General features: G+C 38.4%; 1 protein-coding gene across 1 annotated transcript in view; it reads right to left on the bottom strand.

Moving 5' to 3' along the window:
• Window positions 1-14,708, bottom strand: part of IL16 (interleukin 16) — a 40,571-nt gene extending 25,863 nt beyond the window's left edge. Inside the window, exons 1-3 of the mRNA XM_017805217.1 lie at window positions 14,568-14,708; window positions 5,166-5,219; window positions 649-1,054 (exon numbers count right to left, since the gene is read on the bottom strand). Coding sequence (XP_017660706.1) covers window positions 649-1,054; window positions 5,166-5,215 — 456 coding nt within the window. The 5' untranslated portion in view covers window positions 5,216-5,219; window positions 14,568-14,708. The remainder of the gene's footprint in view (window positions 1-648; window positions 1,055-5,165; window positions 5,220-14,567) is intronic.
• Between the last annotated feature and the right edge of the window lie 983 nt (window positions 14,709-15,691).

Here is a 15,691-nt window from a genome sequence, read left to right as displayed (position 1 = left end):
ATCAGGTAGAGAGAAAGTGGAAAATTAGGTTATGCTACTGAAAAGGAACTTTCTGAAAGCATCTAAATATATTGTTCAGATTGAAAAGTTGTTTGGATTGTTAGTGTTAATATAGTTACTTGATTAAAGAATAATATTGAAATACAAGGCTGTTAAGACTTTTTATATCTCTAGGAAGTGTGATGTCTCTGGTGGTTTTAGAGCCATCACTAGCTTCTTCATGAATCAGAGGGAAAGAGCATCTTCCTACCGAATCTCCTGTCTTCCACAGTATTAATATAATTCGTGCATGCATAGCTTATGAGATCTTATGGTATTGCACTCTACAAATGTACTTTACTATAGTGACAGCTTTATATTTTGAGCTGAATTCTGTACTGCAGGTAGAACACACCAGCTGTGCTAATCTGAACACTGTGAGTGGCCTGGAGTCACTGATTTCAGCAGAACGTCGATCAGCAGAGTGCAACAGCACAGCAGGGATGCTAATACATTTTCATGCTGTTTATGCAGATCAGGAACACTGCAGGCTCTAAAAAAGCTGAGTAGAACCCTGTGTTCCTGAGAAATATGAGTTAATTTAGGAATTTATTAATTTAGAAACTACTGTAATGGGAAACATTACAATATACAGCACAAATTGCCTACCTTGGTGAGTAACTTTCTTCTCATGTTGTTGCAGTTCTCATTTGCAGCAGCTTTGGACTGGACCGTGCTGGTGATCACACGTGGAGGATCAAGTGGGCTGTCTTCTGTCTCTGATGTGCATGGCAGTTGTGTTCTAGGACAGCAGTCCAAGTCCTCTTGACCCCAGCTGGTAGACATCTCCAAGGGATCGGGGCATTTCTCGTCGGGACTTGACCCATCATCACTGTTTTTGGCATTGCAAAGTATAAGTGATCTTGAAATGGAGCGAAACTTCCTCGACTTCCTGTTCCCAGCATTGCTCTTTTGATCCATCTTCAGAGAGCCGCTGCTCTTTTTCCTGTCATTCTCCCATTTGTGTGGCATGATACTTTCAATAACTTTCTCCGCTTCTCTGGTGCTAAATATCCTCCAGGAAAGGAAATATAAAAAGTAAGTTGCAATATACCCCACTTTCTCCCACTTAATAACCTACACTACTGAAAAGCCCTAATGAATAAATCGAATCAACAGAGCCTTTCAGTCTGCGAACAGCCACGTGATATCTCATGACTTGCTAATTCTGTTTCTGCACAGTGCTCTACTAGATTCTCCTTCACCTTTTCATTCTCTTGCCATGTTCCTCAAGCACAATGGAGTGCTTTTAATAAAAGTTTGTGATGCTTCCATTGTCTCCTGGCTTTGGGCATCTGCTGAATTTGCATGTTGAAATCCCATATTGAAAAGGAGGATACTTTAAAAGCATTATTCTATCCTCGTAATATTATTTGGAAAGAAGAAGCTTCTTCTGAAGCCTGATTCATGAAACCACTGTAATTCAAAGAAGATTAATCAAATTGTTGACATTAAGTTCTCTGCCTGGCTCATCTGATTTGTAAGTGGTTTAGCAAAAGCAGATCATAGCCTTGAGAAAATAAGGAATGTCAGGCTGCTATAAAACTTCCACCTTTGCAGACCAGAACTCACTTAGGACCGTGCATTTAAGAGTAACAGAGAGATCCAGTGAAGCACTTAAGATGTGAATATCTGATTAGGGATTGAACTCTATAAAGGAATACAGCCCCAGTACATCAATCAAAAAGTGTCCTATTACAGAAAAGGTTTGTTTCAGCACATGATTCAGCATACAAAATTAAGGTAAAATGGAAGAAAAATTATACAATCAAAATGTGGCAGAAGTTGGAGCTTTTGTAAAATGAATAATGAACATGTTAATGTAACAAAGGGGGTCTTTGTAAAACTGTTTTCTTTTTCTCTCAGAAAAAGCCTTCTAGAAATACTTTAGTATGCATGTATCAGTGCTGAAAATTCAACAAGACAAACTCTAAATTAATTACTTTGACTTTCTCACTATTTTTATCATTGTATTTATTACACAAACTTTTTGTTCTCCTCACAGTACCTAATAGATACTGAATGCTGTCATTCTGGGGAAAATACCTATTGAAACTGAAGTATTTGCATAACGATGCTGTAAGGGTTACACACAAACCAGAAAATCAATGTAATTTGAAAAAACATTTCTTGGATATACTATTGAGAGAAAAAGTTTGTACACTGTGCTCTAAACTGGGTTTTTGTGTCTGGTTTGGGGTTTTTTTTGGTGCTTCTATGCAGAATTAATTAGGCACATATGCACTTTGCACCTGAAGTGCCACTGGTGATACAGAAATGGAAGAAGGAAGGTTTTCTAAAGGCTCCTTACAGCCACAACCATAAACACAGGCCTGCAAACTCAGATCAAGCCACATTCATATAATAAATCCAAGTCAACATTATAATAAATCTGCAGGATTATTTTTCTTGGGCTTTATTTTTTTCTTTTCATATAAATAAACAGGGAAAAACCAAAAACAGATGATAAGCACTATGCCATTGAGTACCTGTCTGAAGGAACTCTATGGCATTGCTGAAGAAATCCACAGTTCAACATGATTCTGAATTTTTTTGAATTTGTAAAAATAAAAAAAATTTGTGCATGGCTTTTTCAGGAGAAGCAAGAAGGCCCCAGGGAAAAGGAGATTTATTTGGACGGTCCTTTCCGGTGTGTTTGATAGTTAATTTTACTTTTTTCTTCCTTTCAGGGTAGCCTCTCTTCTTATGAATGACAAGATTGCTGTGATGTGGGACTGTCCAACAGCACAGCCATGTTCCCTTCCTGTGATGCAGAGGACACACTGAATAAAAGGACAATCCTGGCCTGTATTTAAGGACACAGAGGCAAGAGGGGATGGGGAAAAAGATGACATAGATGGAGCTCAGTTTTAACACATGTACTTTGTAGTTGACACAGGGTCTTATTTCTCTAGGATTCATCTCTGTTCCTGCACTATAGAGAGAACCTTCTTGTCAGAGCCTCTATGTGGTAATTTATTTTGAAGTACAGAGATGAAAAGTGCTATGAATTATATTAGAACAGTCATTTTGAGAACTAAGTAGTTGGTGGTTGTATAATTTAGCATCAAAAGTTTGCAAATTTTTTGTATGCTTCTTTGTTGATTACTTTAGCTAAAAACTGCCTAACACTATCACTATGAATATATACTATGACTCTCAAGGTTTGAACATCTTGTTCGAGTCTTTTAAAAAGACAGTTCAGTCTGCTATAATATAAATGAACTCAATTGCAATTTTTGAACTCAGAAATCCGTGTTAGCCTCTCCAGTGTATTAGGAAATAAATTTAAGCCTATGATGTTGCGTTTCCTGTATGTCTGAAGGAAGGTAAAAATGCAATCTGGCTCACTAGACCAGAATGTGACGTTGAAAAAGCAGTGGGATGTCTGGGAGGAGGGGAACTTCTGCAGGTCTCTACTCTCAGTACCTGGGCAGGAAGCAACAAAGCTACTTGCTGGAGGTGAGTGGAATGTGGATCACTTGAAAATCTGCAATAGGAATCAGTGCTCCTTCTGTGTTCTGATAATTGCTATTAGACAGTAGTAACAAAAATGTCAGAAATGAGCCCAAGTTGCACATTCAGACCTAAACAGTCTTGCCTATGGGGGGAAATTAGAAGAAATAGCACTTTTCATTCAGGGATTTCAATGTTGTGCAAACATTAGCTGCACTCTTACGCTTCCAAAGAGGAAGAATTTAAAAAAGAGCTATTAAGCACGTGGATAAGCAGAAGACTTGATATCTTAATGGTCAAAATGCAGCTCTCTGGAGACTGGCATGCTAGGATGAAGGATGGAGATATGCACGAGCCCTTTCTTGCTCTGCCTGAAGCTGCTGAGCTTAGGAAGGGAGTGCTGCCATCAGTACTAAATGCTCCAAGAGGTGCCTCTCTGGCTGTGCTAAGCATCTGGGATGCAGGGAACACACACAAGCACCTGTTGAAACAGGGAAGAAAACATTGCCCTAAGTGCATTCTGCTATCCCAGCCCCCTGCAATGCTCCTGAGGACTTTTACCTGCAGCAGAGAGAACTCTGCTGCCCTGCTTTGTCAGCTGTTTCCTCCTCCCCCACCCCCATCATAGCTCCATCCACTCAAAGACCGAGTTTAACCCTGAAGGACTTACCTAATCTCAAAGCGAGCCAGTGGTTGAGGTGAAAACAAACCCAGTAGACCCGAAGACCTCCAGTTAAATACTTGCTCTTGCTATAAGTATTTGATCACAAGTCCTAACTAGGGCAACATCCTCTCCAGAGCTGCTGATTCAGTGTTGCATAAGTGACAGAAATACAGGAGGTACCAAAAGCATAGTCTATATGTTTTCTGATAAAAATATCAAGAAATGATATCTTACACAGAAAACAACATCACAAGTGCCAGAGAAGCTTTATGATTCATTGCCATCTTCCACCAAATTTAATTCAAGGTATTGATGGCATGGACAATTACTTCAAAGTCAATTCTCTAAACCATTCATCTTTTCCTCCAGTGCACTCACTGCTTGTCATTTTCTTTTGCTGTTCTTATACCTCCAGCTCGCCTGATGGAAGCTGTCTGTGGTTTGTAATGCAAACCAAATGTTCCTTCTCTGTTTCATTTTTTTTCCTCAAGCTTTATTTTTCCAGCTTTAAGTTTAAAAAGCCCGAACTCAGTCTGTCTTCTACAAACAAAATACATGATTTGAGCTGTGCCCATTTGGTTCAAATTTTTGGTTGGATATTAAACCGAGCATTTACAAGATGCAAATAATTTGGTGTAGCTCCCAGATTGAATGTGAATGCCCTGCTGTTAACCAGACAGTAGGAAAGACAGAACCTTTCTTTAGTAGCAAGAACAAGATGAGATTTACATTACCAAGTGCTAACGGCATCCTCTTTTAATCTAGATCTCGCATTCTATTTTAATCTAGATCTTGTGATCTTTGTCAGATTCACTACTGAGCAGTATTATTAGCACTGAACTATTGCAGATGTCTAGGCTTCCAGGCAATAGGAAGAGCTAGAGATTTGGAATTTTTATAATAAAGAGTAAGAAATTACTGTAGAGTTGAATTTACTGTTTAAAAAAAAAATTAAAAAATTAAAAATACCTAATTGTAAAAGAAAAATTCAAAAGGAGGAACTTACAACAGCGAGGCAGACAAACCTGACTCCTGCAGAAGGCTGTTCCTCTTCATAGGCCTGGCAAAAAAAGACAGAGTGAATAATTGAAAACACACTCTCCTGGTGCCACGTGACTCAGTTTCAGTAATTCTGCTCAGTACATTGGAACGGAGCTATTGTTTCCTAATTGAAGAAAATGTCAGCAAGGCTAGATAAACAAAAGCAATGGGATGCAGCATTGGGGAAACTGTTTCCAGCAGGCTCCCAGCTACCCAGAGGTGGCAAGACCATTTAAGGAGTTTGTGTCGTTTGTTTTTACCCATTGCTCCCCTGTCCTAGGATTGATGGGGTTCAGGCGTGTTAACCCCACCTGAGGGGAGTTAGGGTGACAGCCAGAATCTGTGCTAATCAAGTGCAAGATTTTCTGCTGGAAGCTCAGATGGCAAACAGGTTTCTCATATATTTTAGCAGATATTTTAATGTTAAGCTAGTCACAGTTTCATAGACCACTTCTGCTCCAGGAGCAAAAAGTAATGCCAAGCCCTTGTATTGTTCACCATGAAGTGAAACGGTCCCTTTAACTTACCAGTTCTTAAATACTTTCCCCTTTATGGGCTAGACTGCAACTTTGTGATCCAAACTGATCAAGAACTCAGAAAATTATTGGGTTTTTTCCACAGAGCATTCAGGAAATGAGAACTATGCCGTGGAATCCAAATTGCCTCAGTCACACCTTTCATTTGCTGCAGAGTAAGTGGTTCACAATCTATTCTCCTATTGTGGTGATTCCCTCCACAAAACACTGCTTGAGCCTCATCCGCCATCAATTGTGGGAGCAGGCAGCTCACCCTTTCTGCCACGTCCTAGTCATGCTTAGCTGTTTTTTATTGGTCACACAGATCAGTGTCAGTCCCCAGCTGTCCATCCTCAGTTCTGCTCACTCCGACAAATATCAATCCTGCTGCAGAAAACTACTTTTTGTGATGAGTGCATGAATTAAAATATTTCATGTTAGTTTATTGAAATCGTGAGGCCTCTTTAGAATGTTCTTACAAACCATAAATCCTATACTTTTCAGGAAAACGTAAACATGCCCATGTCTGGTCATGGAAATGCTCAACATGAGAGTGCTTAGACACCTGCTACCCTGTGTGTTTCTGTGGCTTGAAGGTCCTGGTTTTATTGGTCTGTCACTAAATTTGCAAAAGAGAGAGAAGAATTATAAAATAGGTTTAAAATGTTGCACTGATAGGGTCTCGTGCTTAGTGGCCCTGTGACTTTTAGATAAAACATGGACTCTGAGGACAAGCATCTGCCCTGTGGGAATGATTTCCATCTGAGAAAAAAAGGTAAGATGAAATCTCTGCTCTGTACGTTGTCTATGGGAACCCTGGAACACTCTGTCCTTGGTAATAATAATGTGGGTATTCTGTATTTTAAACGTTTATGAAGAGAATTAGACATTATTTTCCTAACAACTAAGTTTTTAGGATGCTAGTTCTCCGAAGGATATCTTTTGTAAAGGATACAGTTTTAACTATTTTAACAAATAACATAGAACATTACTTAACTCTTTTACATTCTAATCTTATAAAAGAACCAAGATTTGGCAATAAGTAGTGATCAACAGTTATCAGGTAGCTTTACTGGAGAGGAGGAGAAATAGGGAGCTAACTTTGTATTTTGGAAAAGAGTTTTTCACTGTATTTGAATAGAAAGGACAGTGGCCCTGTACATTAAATGGGGTTTTGTAGTGCTAGTGCTGTAAAAATGAAATATCAACAAGGGAGCAAAGCCACATACTGTTTACCACTTCACTGTCTTTCACTGTAACACACATGTTTTTGTTTAGCAATAGAGAACTCATTCACACAAAATCTCAACAGCCCCTGAGTTTTGATCCAAACTGATTGAGCTGGAAGCTCAAAAGCATTGGAAAGCTTGCTTTATTTCTTCCCATTGTCACATACTTTTGCATTTCCTGACTATGGGCTGAATAATGTAGTCCCTAAGCCACTGGGAGTTTTGTTCATTCCAAATCTGGACTCCTGCCAGGGCCAGCAGCAGAAACATAAATATCACAAGGAGGGGCTGTTTTTTCATGTTGTTTCACTCTAACCTTTTGCAGTTTTTTCCATCTTCTCTGTACAGTAATTGTTTGGTGCCCAGTGGTGAACAGAAAAGCAGGTTTTTAGAAGCCATAAGGAAAAGGAGGGAGAGAGAGAGAGAGAAAACCTCTACTGTGCCTGCCTTGTTGCACAAATGGTATACTTTGATTCTGTGCTGATTGGATGCTGTGGTCAATCTTCATTACTTAGCTCAAAGGTATCATACCAGGAAAAGGGCTATGAAAACTGATCAGAGGCTGGAATTTTGTATTAATTATTTGGACTCTCCTTTGCAGAAAGGAGCTGCATTGGTAAAGGTTTATGAGATAATAGGAAGTATAAGGAGAATCAGCTGAGTTTCTTCAGTGCCTTTTCTAATGAGGAACAGGAGAAGAAGAATGCAGTAAAATAAAGAGTGTTCAAACAAATACATGGAAATGCTTAAAACCTCAAGCATAATTAATGTGTGGAACAAGAAGGTCCCAGAAATCATGAGCACTTTGAAGTTAGCTGTTTTGGCATTGATTTCACTTGGCCAGAGATTTCACCCCAAGAGGTGAGTTGATGAAAATATGTATCTGTAGATAAAGGGAATAGCATGCAGAAGGGCCAGCAATTCTTGCTTCAGAATAAAAGCCAAACAATACAAATTCACAGGTAGAGTGATACTGCTGCCGTGGAATATGGTTCCAGCTACCATAAAATGGAGTAACTTTACTGACATCTTGAGTTAGTGTGTATTGGAGGTGGGTAAAGAAAATAGAGAAGCCACTGAACTAGTTATGGTAATTCTTCTCTTTTGTGTGACTAAAATCAGGATGTGTCTGGAACCATAGCAGAAACAGGAGCTGATTCCTCTTTTCTCCAAATTATTTTCCAAATCCAAAGGTTTGGATTCTAGAGGACAAATATGCAGACTATTCAGTACTAAATATTTTGCCCGTTGCTACTGGTGATAACCTTTTCCAAAAAGGAGCATATAAATTTAAACAGAACATTAGTACTGGGCAAAGCAGATCTAAGTAATGATGGAACTTAGTCCTGATCTCCACCCAGCTCCAAATACTGCTTGTGTTAATAGGAAAGAAAGCCAATAGTCTGGAGTGTTTTAGTTTTTGTCCTGTCCTTACATTGTTTAGCAAACTGATAAATTACTTTTGCCTTAGACACCATCACAATTTTCACATTTTACCATATTTCAGAAAACAGTTATGTTGCACAGGACAATCCATTCCCTCATTGCTTCTAAGCCAGGACTGGATTAGTCATCTCTGTCTTGGGTTTCATGCCTTTCACTCTGCCCTTCCATCCATGAAAACATAGCAACATGGCATGTTGAGTCACTCCATAAACCCATTTAAACCAGTATCGTTCTCCAGCAATTGCTTCAAAGGGATTACCTTGTAAAAAATAAAATAAAATAGGAAGAATCAAGAGAGAATTTGCTTTCAGGTAGAGTTTCTTCTGAGTACCTTATAGGTAAGAGTAGACTGGCACTCTGAGGTTTTGTATGTTATTCCAAAATTATTGGACCTTTTTACGTTATGGTTGGATAGGTTTTTTTTAGCAGAAGCCACAGCTGCCCTATAATGGATAAGTATTGCATTATGTCAAATTAGGTAAAATTCTTTCTAATTTCTTTCATTACTTAGTACCCAGCTCTTGCCAGGAAGCACAAGGATTTTATTTTTTTTATTATTTCTACAGATGAAATGAATCCTGTGTAATGTAACTGTAATTTATCCATTTCTGGCTCCCATTAGACTTTTGATTTCAAGAGTATCTAGAGGCAATGAGTTTCATGTGTTGCATATAAATGTACTTGTAATTGTTTTAAATTTGCTTCCTATAAGATTTGTTCAGTTCTTGTACTAGGAAAAATGTCCTGATCTTCACTTCTCTGTAGAATCCTTTTCTCATTGATCTCTGTACTGATGTCATCCTCTATCTTCTACATACTTTTATCTTTCCTTTTTTTGCCCTTCCTTCCAGCTTCATGCTGCTTTCATATGTTTGGAACTCCTCCTTTTTCTTCAGATCACTTCCTTTTGTGAACTTTATTACCTGACTCTTTCATGGTGGCATCCAGCTCTGCAGCCTCCAAGACTGTTTTCCAATGAACTGCCTTCCTGTGAGTTAATAAAAGTTCCTAGACCTGGTCTTGCCAAAAACATTTGTGTTGCAGGATGTGCACTCCCACTCTGCGTGGTTACTAACCTGACTTGTTGCAGTGCCCTAGAGGCAAACTGTAAAATATTGTTTATATAATTCCATGGAAGATGGTCTAATACTAATTGTACACCCATCAAAAAGTATTTTTGCCTCATCTTGAGAACATATCCTGGTACTCCATGAAGAATATGTTGTGATTTCCATAAATGATTGTGTTAAGAGTGTGTGATTGAAAAATTACAGCACTATGAGTGCAAAGTGTGTTGGCTGTAGCCATGGTGTGGTGTATGAGGCAAGGCAAGAATGGTACCCTGTTAACTAAATGTTGTGGGCTGTATTGTTATTTTGATATTTTTGTAGTGGGTATGTAGAGTAAGAGATTATGCTGGGCTTAGAGAGGCACTAGAGATTATTTGTGTTGGCTATGAAGTTGCTAAATAACTGGCACTGAAGGAAAGGTCATTCTTTTTTGCTTTTAAACTGTTGACCAATATACAGTTTATAGCTTACTGCAGCACCAGAGTAGCAAAAACATTATGTGAGCTCCCCTGTATGGTGTCATTCTAATTTAAACCAAATATTTTAAAAAGTTATGACTTTGCCTCTTCTTTCCACACTTTCAGTTACATAATGTTCCTTTTTCATCTGACTTAACATTCCCTTTGATTTATAGTCCCCTAAACTGTAGGCAGACATAAGGGGCCCTTTACGTTGAATGAAAGGAGAATTATCAATAGCCAAAAGCTGTGATTTATAAGGAAAGAATGTAAAGGGCAAAAGAAAGCTGAATTTACCTAAAAAAATTATATGAATATTTTCTCTATATTTTTGATTAGTTCAGTTAAAAGGGGTATTTAAACCTGTCTCTTTTAGTTTTTTATTGTGAGCCCATGCTGGATTCTCTCATTGTTACTGCTGCCTTCTTTACTCCTCGAACAACCAGATATGAATGAATGAAGGAACTGAAAAGGTGAATATATTTAGTCGACCCAAGTACCAGTGGCAGAATTTGCTCCATACTCTACACTCTGGTACAGGCAGCACTTCCTACAGCAGCCTGATCTGAGGCTCACTGAAATCGGGGGCTTGATGTCCTTTAGCATTTCACAGAGAGCATGCATGGTCCTGTCTGGGTTGCTGGGCTTTTTGGTTTGGGTTGCTGGGCTTTTTGGTTTGGGTTGCGTTGTTTGTGGGGTTTTTTTGAGGGCAGATATAGCAGAGTTTTTTTGGTTTGGGGTATTGTTTCGGGGTTTTTTGGGTTTGGGATTTTTTTCAATTAACATTGTCAAGGGTTGGTGATGAATTACTCAACTTCTTCACTTGGATATCTGCATCTGAATAAGATGACTTTACCACATTTGTACAGTTGTCATTTCAAGCACAAGGCTTAAGCAGTAGCTGCTTCCGAGTATTTGTCATTCCTGGAGCTTGGCAGAGGCAAAGCTACTTAACACAGCATTCTGCTTAAGTCTGCACTAAAGAAGTCTTGAGGACCCTTTACATTCCTGCTGCTGCACCTTATCTCTAAGGCTGTGACAATCAGAATGAAGCTGAGAAGGTGGGTTTTGTTTGTGGTGTTGAAGATAACAGTATAAGCTCCAAGGGCACCTCTCCTGTTCTTGGCAATACTGTAACTTTAGTCATAATGTGTATTCCCCATAGCATTATTGTTGACAGCAAGATGAGTCTAGGTTATTTTACAGGTTTCCCATGAGGGAAGCACTCTAATCTGTCACATAAATAGGTTCCTGGTAAGGCACAAAACACAATGCTTCTGATGCTTCATGAGATCTGATGATAACTTTGTCATAGGCGTGACAGATGGTGCTGGGGTCAGCTGTAGCATCCTAAACAGTCTAGGATCTAGTGTCTTTGGGAGAACACTTTTCTTATGTGTTTTGAAATGAGCCTACACCTTCAGAGAAGTATCTAATGTTAAGTAGTTTGGAGGTAGTGGCTGAGAGATCTCAGCTGAGGATTCCTGATCTTGGGTTTTGACTTTCCTACAGAATCACAGTTTTCAAGACCAGAAGAAGTTGTTCTAGTTAGCTAGTATAATTAACCTGTCAAAGAGAAAAAATTAGCTTCTAATTCCTGTACTGATGGCAATAACTTCTGCTCAAGCTAAAGCTTATCTTTTAAAATAAGCACCAGATCTGAATGTAAAGATGTTGTTGCACCAATCTTGCAAACTTACTATACTGTCAGACAGATTGTTACACAGCTTAGTTACCATTTCTTTTAAATACCACTGTATCCTCATTTGCCTTTATTTCTGTGTTTGTCCAGAAGAGCTTGACTATTATTGTTATGGCACAGTTTTTGTGATAACCTCAGTTTAAGCATTTGAAAAATAACTCTTAGGACCACAGCATCTCTAGTCCAGGGCTACCAGATAGTAGGCAATTAAACTCCATAGCACTAAGGAGTGGAGGGGATACTTCATAAGAAATTGGTATAACTCAGATCACAGGTACTATATTTTGCAGCTGGCAGAGGGGAAGAGAGCAGATATACAATTGGATTGTAGGACAGGCTCTGCCTCCAGACACAGGGCTGTCTTGTGAACAGACTCTCTGGAAAGGCTGTCTGGAGATATGCAAAAAGCCAGTGTGACACAGCATCCTGTGTCTCCCACAATGCCACCTACTACATCAGCTTGGTGCTGAGAACAACCACTCAATGACCCTGACCCTGGAACAGACATGTGCTCAGGGATGTCAAGTTTTCCAGTGTCTTTTCTTTATGTATGCTCAGTTTTGATTCAGAGAATATCTAATAATAATCTCTCCATGGGAACTAATGCTACATTCTTTGTCTCAGTTTGTATTTCCCAAAAGAACAGCCTTTTCTGGAACTTAAGTCCCAAGTAATTGCCTGAAATTGCTTTCCAAGAAAACCATATAACCACCAACATAACCCAGAATTTCTTTTTCTGGTTCTTTCCCTTTTTCTTCAACACCTTTTAAGCTGATTATAAATTTTTATCTTTTTATTTATGGAGTGAATCTTTAAAGACTTGACTCAAGTAAGCATTCAAGAACATCCTGACCTTTTGGAGAACAGAAGTTTTAAAGGTGAGGTTTTTTCCCCTATTTCTGGCTAAAACAAAGGATCTTAAATCCGAAAAATTAGTAGCAGAAAAATGTTAAGACTTTGACAATATCAGTTTAGGCTCAGCATTAATCTTGTGCAAAGACATATATATTACTTATAACCGAACCTTACCAACCACATCTAATGAACACCACTGACTATAAAGCAGTAGCAATCTGCCCCAGCTCATTTTTCACTGAACACTGCACTGAGTCTGGAAATCTCCTTCCAGCTCTGATGGCAACCTACTTGTTTAACCATAGATAGGTTCATTTTCCCTGCCTTCTGAATCCTCGTCCTCATCAAAGAAAGAGGGTTAAGGCCATCACCATCTTTCTTGGATGTGTGGGGTGAGGATTTCTCTGATGAAAAATATTAAAAGATAATTAATATTTGTGGGTTTTTTTAAATGGAACAATGAACAAAACAATTAACAGCTACTCTTAGAAAACAATAACAATTTGCTGCTGTCAGCTAATGGTATCCTACAGCAACCCATTTCGTATTGTGCAGAATCTATTCACAAAAATTTATTCCATATGATAAGGCATGCAAGTTATTTTACGGTGTGCAGTATGTGCCATACTGTAATAGAGACAGCATAAATATTTTAACAGCAGTAGGCAAAGAAAGCAGCAGATCACATCAGTTGTGCTCTTTAATAGCAAGGAGCTGTAAAAGTGATAAAGAGCCGTCACCTGTCAGGTCAGTCCTTCAGCATAAATTGAGGGAATTTGAGAGCCCCACAGCTTTATGTCATCCATTCCCAGGCACAGGCTGGTACAGTGGGGGAAGAGGGGAGTGTTTCATGCCCACCTCCCACCTGACAGCAACGCCCCCCCAGAGGAGCAGCAAGGGGTGCTCCAAAGCCTCTGCCCTGACCGCCTCTCCCAAGGGATTGCTCACCAGGATCTGTGTGCTCAGCTCAGGGCTCAGCTCCACCAAACGAGGTTGCACTGGCCCTGTGGATAACAGATCACCAGGATCTGTGTGCTGTACCAGCCTGCATGTTTTTTCTGTGGGCTCATACTGTTTGAATCAGTTGCTAATGGGGCACATAATAAAGGATACTATTAAGTGAACACTGCATTAATAACACTGGCAAGGTTTCAGGTCTACAGATGTTATTTATAGTATATGACTAAACAAATACGTATCCCCTTTGAGGCTGAGACTCAGAAGCAATTTACTGATTTCCTGTATAGGCTAGTTCATACAGAGATTTGAGTAAATACTACATTTGAATGTCTTGCTTGGATCTGTGCTTTGGAACTGTAGTACATAATCATATTAATGTTTAATTTTAAAATGGTTTGGAAATGTGGTTTCAGAGGATTAGATTCTACCCCTGTCAAGTTCTCATGGAGAAATGCATTTTTCTGCATTCTTCTTTGAAGAAAAATAAAGTATTCAAAGAATATAGCCTTCAGTTACACAGCACAGTGGAAATGAGTAGGGAATCGTTATAGAAAATTCTCAAAAAAAATTATACTTAGCAAAAGCTTAAAAAAAATTAAATATCCCATATCCTGTCCTTTCCATCTGGTTTTAAAATTAATTATTTCTCCTATTTATGAAGTTTAATTGCCAGTGAGATATTTTTGTAGATTTCAAATTTTTCTGAGTAATGAATCATTTGATTTGTGATTTTGTTTCTTTTCTGCCTCTTATAATATTGCAGGTTTATAGAGGCCTTAAAAACTGAAGAAAGCTGTGAACTCACAAAAGTCTCTGGTCCACTCTGCAGACTTTTATATAAATAGTAGAAATATTATACAGCAAAATAACAGTGTCTTATATTAAGGTACATCCATGTAGAGCATCTCTGTCTAATTCATAATGCTGAACAATAATAATTTACTTAAAATTTTAAAGACAAAACAGTGATAGTGAAAAGACAGAAAAAAATGTAATTTGTGAAATACCTCTTATCTGTTTATTCTTCTCTTTCAAATTCTGAAATTAAAACAGTTGAAAATAATACATGATGACATGTAAAAAGAGCTGACTGCGTGATGTCTAAATAATTTGTTATAAAAATATCACTTACCATTGCCAAGTATCTTCTTATTTAAATCCACTATTATCATGCCTTCTTGGATTTGAAATATGCGGCAGAGTCAATTCCCAGTGTGTTAAATACTTGAGAAAATAATAAATGCAGTGTAACTCCACAGTGTTTGGATATTTGACTGTAACTCCTAAGCATTCAAAGTGACTACTCAGTATAACAACTTTTCCTCTGCAGAAAATGCCTTGCTATTTGCCAGCAAATCTTTAATGCTTTAGATTGGGTATTTCCAACTACCGCCCTACTTGCTAGGCAGATGTGTATAAAAGAGATGTTATTTCACTGAATCAACCACTGAGATCGTAACCCTTTTCCTGTACCACAAACAGAAATGTAAAACCTCAGACTTTCCTTTTGGACTTTTACTAACTTGTGTCTGTTGTAAGAAAGCAAAACACAACTAGTCCAAATGCTAATATATGGAAAATGTGTTAAAACGTTTTAGATCATCTCATTGCTTCTCATTCCTGCAGTTCATTGGTTAACTGGCTCGTTCTGTGTTTATGTAGTTGCATGGTACAAATACAACACCTAAACTTCTCGCCTGAAGTTGAAATGATTCATTTATTACTTTTTATGCCACCCCCAAAGAAAAAAAAATAAAAAGGAAGAAAGAAAACACACAGTGCTCATTTAACCCAAGTGAGTGAAAACGCCTTTCATAAGGTCTGTAAGGGCTTTGGGAGGTTTTTCTTGGGTGAATAAAGTCTGTGTAGTGGAGGGAAGAGTTTTGTCTGAGGATGGCAGAACTCAAGCTACAGCAAACAGACACAAACTAGAATCCTTTTGTGTGTGAAAATAAGATAATAGAAAAGGAGGTGCAAATGTTATTCATAAGAGATCATTTGAGAGGGATTCATTGTTTTGAGGAAGTGAGTGGAGGCAGGAGAAAGGGGGTATTTTTGAGAGGGTTTGTAAGACTCTGCTAGTGCTTTGCTCTCTGGATTTATGTAATGGGTCAACATTTATTTAGGTCTTTTTGTGAGGTAATTACCCTAAATAGATATTACGTAGGCTTTCCATCTTCTAGGTGCTTATAAATATTAGTTGACCACATTAGTTATAACCACAATGGGGAAAGCACAAGCAAAACAATGAGTGAG

The sequence above is a fragment of the Lepidothrix coronata genome, unplaced genomic scaffold (genome assembly GCF_001604755.1).
Source record: "Lepidothrix coronata isolate B3197 unplaced genomic scaffold, Lepidothrix_coronata-1.0 Scaffold11, whole genome shotgun sequence".
Classification (NCBI taxonomy): domain Eukaryota; kingdom Metazoa; phylum Chordata; class Aves; order Passeriformes; family Pipridae; genus Lepidothrix; species Lepidothrix coronata.
Note: the sequence above shows the minus strand (reverse complement) of the source record. Positions and strands in the feature narration are given on the sequence as shown.